We start from the raw sequence: 6,108 nt of genomic DNA, 5'->3' as shown, positions 1-6,108 counted from the left end.
TAGACTGAAGAACAAAACGACAGCAACTTGTCTGTTCCCCTTCCCCAATTCCCCAGCACTGTTCCCATCCCCCCAATTCCCCAATAAAAATCTTAAAAATAATAATAATAATAATAATCAGTATCTAACCATTTTTAAACAAACATAATACAATACAATGAATTTGACAAGGTCAAGTAATTCCTTATGATTTTATTGTTTAATCCAAATAACTATTTATTTCAAGTACTTGTCACAATTGTATTCATTTGTTTAATGTCTGCCTGCCTTAGTAGATCATGAGCTCCATCATGAGCTGCACGAAAACAGAGTCCACCTCTCTCTTGTCACTAAATCCCCAGAGCCAAACACAGTGTCTCTTAGTGGGCGTTCAAAATATATTTTGTCAAATGAAAGAAGTTTAATGATGGGGTGAATATTCCATGGCAGACACTGTGCTCCGCACTGAATTAGAACCAGTCCCTGCATTCAAGATGCCATTGTCTCCTGAGGGAGACCAACATGTAATCGATTAACAATAATACAACGTAATAAGTGCTGCCCCAGACATGTGAACCAACACTACAGGAACGTGATGGAGAACGTGGCTGACTCTGCTTAACAATAGGGAAAGTATTAAGGAAGTTTTAAGCCAAGAAAATAATAAATATTCATTTCCTTGGGATGAATGTTTATACTAAGAAAGAACATCTATATCATGTTCTGTTACTCATGTTAGTTTTACAATTCAATAGAACATATACTCCATTGACAAAAAAATTTTTTAATATATTATTGCCATAATATTTCAAGACATCTTGAAAGGGCTTATTCCTAAAATCTTTTCGAATTTTCTCTATATTTTTGTTATAATGTATATCAAGTCCCTACACCTGAAAGTTAAATTCAAGACTAAAATATTCATGATATTAATATGCTGGCTATAGGAAAACCTACATGGGGGAACCTACTGTGTCCTGCTTTTTTGCCAGTTACCATATATTAGTGATAGTGATCACAACCACATTTTCATTTATTATGTACTTAGCAGAAATCACCAGATCCTTTCCTGCTCTCAACAAACTTTTGGGGTACATTACCTTACTCTGTATAGAAGTCTCATATTCCATCAAAATAAATTAATGTTGCCTATTTCAGCTACAACACAAATAAAAGCATCCTTCATTTAAAAACAACCAGCCTAATAAGCATCCAAAGTACATAAATTTAGTAAAATGGTGCCATCTGGTGACATAAATCCTGTAGCAAATACACAAAGTCCAGAGCCAAGAATGGCAGTTAATCCTCTTGATGACATCCAATCTAAACTGTCAGATTATACATTAACAATGAATAATTAAGACCAAAATAGCCATGATGCTTTCAAATAGATGTTATTTCGAAACAAAAATATTATGTTAAATGATTATATTAGGAAAATACGTTGTTTTCATTCAAACTAAAATGTGGTAAAACTCTTAATACAGATTGATTTTGTAGCACTTGTCACCATTATGTTTAAGTAATTAACTAACTGCATACCTAATGTCTCTTTTCCTCCACTGGATTGCTCTCACCCATTGAACAAGGACTCTTCTCTCTTCTATAGTTTACTATTGTATCCCTATTGCTCACCACAATGCCTAACGCATAACAGGTATTTTAAAAATAATTGTAGCATAAATGAATGAACAAAATTTATTGATGATCTTTTATTATTAAAGGTCTACATACTTGTGGTACAAAGTTTAATTAGATATAACTTCAACTCTCAAGCTACACATAGTCTATTGAAGGAGGCATCAATATATTCAATTGATCATAAGGCAATGTAATACTGCTTTATGGTACAATGAACAAAATGCTGAGAGAGGGCAGCCAGTTAGCCCAGTTGGTTACAGCGCAGTGCTCACAACACCAAGGTTGCTGGTTCTATCCCCACATGGGCCACTGGGTTGTACCCTCCACAACTAGATTGAAACAACTACTTGATTTGGAGGTGATGGGTCCTGGAAAAACACTGTTCCCCAATAAAATAAAATAAAAATGCTGAGAGACATTAGGAAAGGGTTACTTAAAGCTGCTAGCAAGTAGGGACATGGCAGAAGGCGTCAACAAGGAGGTGACCAATCCCAATATCTACTGTCTCATCCTATTGCTAGCAATCTCAAGTATCCATGGTGTCCATGGTAAATTTTACTGGAATGAGAAGAATTCTACTCTAACACAAAGTCTGACATGCCAGCCTCCATGAAGCAGGATAGCCCTTTTCTTAAAAAGGCAAAAGATATATGCGATCTGAAGAGAAAACAGAGTATAGCACTCTTCTTAAGATGTTGTTACTGGCAAGTTTTAAGGAAAATACCACTTTACTGTCCATTCTCTTCTAAATATTTCCCCAAAATTCCTCCTCAAACACAACACAGTGAAATTTAAAATTTCAAAGTATCTGGAAGAGAAGGATAAAAACAATAAAAACATTTCATCTTGCTTCTTTATCACCTAAATAAAGAACAAATTACCTAAGCGCCTTGAAAATCGGAATGGTTTAGCTTTACTAAATAAAAGAAAGCCAAATTAATATGTAAAATATCATGGAATTTCAATTCACTTCTATTCAAATTCTGAGGTGTTAATAATGCAATCATCATTAAAACTGTAATTATCCATGGGAGACAAAACTTTTTCCTGACAATTACCACAAGATGTCACCCTAAGCCTAACATCAAAATGTGCAGCTTCTAGCACTCAGCTGTTTTAAGCATTTTTCTTTTTTTGTGCATTCATGAGCACTAATTGCTAACTGTTAAAAAATGTAAAAGTGTCTTTTTCCACTGTCAGGTACTGGGAAATAGAAAATAAAAACAAAATACAGGGACTCTAGAAGCAAGGAGGAAAAAAGTTAATCAAACAGTTCATCTCCATACTTATCATATATCGTGCTATTTACCATAAGACCAATGTATCTTACCATTGGATTTTATATTCTTAATTTCTTTATTTTAAAAATTTTCCAGAATAAGCATATATTACTTTTATTATCAGATAAACTTGTATTTGAAAAATTTTAAAGAAAAAAATACCTTTGTTATCACTTTCCACCCTGTTATCACTGAACCCATTTATAAAATACTTTTATGCACTAGAATACTAGTCAAAGTTATAGAAACAGAATTCTGTCCTCAAAGAATATAACATCTGTGACATATTAGAGCGCCTTTTTTGTTGTTGTTGTTGTTGTTGTTGTTGTTGTTGTTGTTGTTAAGCATATGATGAAGGACCACAAAAGAAGGGTAGCATTTGTTTTCAAAGTGATATTTTTCACCTGTAGCGAGAAGGCTTGGTTTCCTGATCACATGTCAGTGTTACAGCACATTCTGCAATAACAGTATTTTACTTTATTATCCATTTGTGTTGGGTTTCTGCATTATGATTCCATTTTCTTTCTTCGATTAATTGAGATTCATGCAAGTTATTTCAATGTACTGGCTATCTCAATCTCAGAACCATGAGTGAAGCCACTGTCTTCCCTTACTTGTAACAAACAAACAAAAAAAAGAATTGGTGAAAGGAGTTGGTTCAAACAGAAAGCAAGTTATAGGTCATAAACAATGCTCTACATACCAATGGCTCCCTACTTATTTATTTATAAAGATATAATCCCCTTCACGATGCACAGGGCAACATGGTTTTTCTTCTTTTGCATCCTTAAAGAAAATGGACAGTGAGACCACTCAAACATTCAACAGCAATAAATTAGTAATCAGTATTTAGCAACCAACATAGAATTGAATAGAAAATTATGTTTTGTTGTATAATGTTGCTCCATTCTTTGCAGTCTAGTTTATCCCAAAATGACTTTTAAAGACCAGCCAAAGCAAATCTATCCATTCAAAGCTGGACACCAGTATTACTTATATAACAGCTTTTTACAGATTATTGTTGCTTCTCGTTTTTTAGGGAAATTCAAACTATGCTATAGGCTTTATGCCAAGATATTTATCACTCACTCAAAACAATTACAAAATGCAATTGTTACAAAATGCAATTCTTTGTAATTCATTTGCCCTTTTATTTCCCCACATGATAATGTTATGATACCAAATGATTAAATTACCAAAGTATAGTAGAATTATCTAAAGCACCCAATAATATTCTTCCTAAATCAAGTTTAAAAACTCAAACTCTCAAAAGACTTAGCTAGTCTTAACTAAACATATCATACAAATCTATTTGAAACATTGTCATTGAGATAATGGCCTTCACTAATTATCAACTAGATGATACTATTAATTTTTAATTGAGAAATTTGTGGCTTAAAAATGTTCTCTAAACTACCATTCTCTAATGAAAGGATATATTTAAATTCTGCAAGAGTCCATTTAGAGTTGTTTTTATTTAATACCAGCTAAAATGATTATAGTTATTTGTGTCATTCTTATAAGCCATGATAGAATATTATAAAGAACTTAATCCACAGGCAAAATAATGCTATAAAGCGTTTTTCTTCTATTTTTATTCAATAGACTGATTTTCAAATTTTCAGAATTTAATGCTTTTTAAAATCATATTCAGAATATAAAGTTGGAGTTTTTGTCAATGTGTAGATATTTATAATAAAGACATAGACAAAATATTTTCAAGATTAACCCTCATAAATTCCCATTTTTAGATTTTCTTATATCAATAACCATTAGACATGAAAAAGTAATAATAATGTCGAGTAGACAGTTATTTCTTGAAAATGTGCTAGTTAAGCCCAGTAAAGTACATAATTGAGGGGTTTTTAAAAATTATTTAGTTGGTTGTTTTAGTTGAATGGAGGTGTTTGTTTATATCTTTTGCTACTTTATTTTAACTCTTAAAATATCATGAAAAAAAGAATTAAAAGTTATCTGCATACGTGCAAAAGATGTGTGTATAAAGGCATACATAAATAAAGCATATCCTTGATTTTCTTCACAATCTTTAATAAATTAGAGGATAGACATAAGGTTGAACATTACATAGTAAGATTCATGACAAGCTGACAAAAATATTCCAAAGCACTGAGATTTTCATCAATAAACATTTCAATTTGGGTCATAAACTTTCAGGAGATGAGGAAAAGAATATTTAACTTTTGTTTTAAGAAGAGAATAAAAGTAGAACAATGATTCTGAGCAGAATGTGACCCATCATTTTTTATGCTAAGCAATTCCTTCTCTAGAAGAAGGCAGCTTCCTTTTCTACCATATTTGTCCTCAATTTTTTGTAACAAAGTGCTCAGATTTTTTTCCTATGTAAACTTGCCTTCCTATACAAAACATTCTTTCCACATGTATGTTTTTTCTTAATAACCTACACTTTATTTCTATTCTATAACAATTCTTTTTAGGTTAGCTTTAAATAAGAAAAAAAAACTCTTTTTTTTTCTGCTATCAAAGAAAATTATTCCAGTTTTAAATTTGGTTAACATTAGGTTCTCTGACCGCATGACTCAAGCTATTAAGCCCAGTTCTGTCCATTACGATAATACATAATTTTGTAATACATACCTAGCAAAGCTTGAAATAAGCTGCTCCTAAAGATACCCATCACCTTTTTAACAGCGTTTTTCAACTGCTGCTCTTCTGGTTTCCTTAATTTTTTGCAGTATTCTTCCAGTAATGATAAAGCTCGGTCAGTATCTGAAAAACATGATTTTGAAATTCCACGTTATGACCTTAGAAAAATAGTAAGCTAACACCAAACTATCCGATAGTTGTATTCCTAATTTCATGACACAAAATAACTTAATAAAATAATCATACATTCCATAAACTGCCACATGAAATTGAGAATTACACTCAACTCTTAATTTTAATACCTCCCTTTTTTTTTTTCTATAGTCCTGTCTTCCAAAAGAACCTGTAACTATGAAACAAAAGTCCTGAGTGCGATGCTGGCCAAGTGATGTTCACATAGTAGATGTGATTCTCTCCTGTTTGAAAAATTATTTGAAAATTGATGACTTCCTACAAAATAATGTCCAGATTCCTTAACTCAACCTGTAAGGTCTCCCTTCCGTGATCTTTACACAACCTGTATTTTCAGCATTTCCCACTATACATTCTACCCTCTTTATAGACACACACACACACACACACA

The 6,108-nt window shown here is 32.2% G+C and overlaps 1 protein-coding gene across 1 annotated transcript in view; it reads right to left on the bottom strand.

The window, feature by feature from the left end:
- The window catches only part of DLG2 (discs large MAGUK scaffold protein 2), a 2,099,601-nt gene that overhangs the window by 2,084,732 nt on the left and 8,761 nt on the right, over window positions 1–6,108 (bottom strand). Inside the window, 1 exon segment of the mRNA XM_019643522.1 lies at window positions 5,517–5,648. Coding sequence (XP_019499067.1) covers window positions 5,517–5,648 — 132 coding nt within the window.

Source organism: Hipposideros armiger, unplaced genomic scaffold (genome assembly GCF_001890085.2).
Source record: "Hipposideros armiger isolate ML-2016 unplaced genomic scaffold, ASM189008v1 scaffold_79, whole genome shotgun sequence".
In the NCBI taxonomy this organism is placed as follows: domain Eukaryota; kingdom Metazoa; phylum Chordata; class Mammalia; order Chiroptera; family Hipposideridae; genus Hipposideros; species Hipposideros armiger.
Note: the sequence above shows the minus strand (reverse complement) of the source record. Positions and strands in the feature narration are given on the sequence as shown.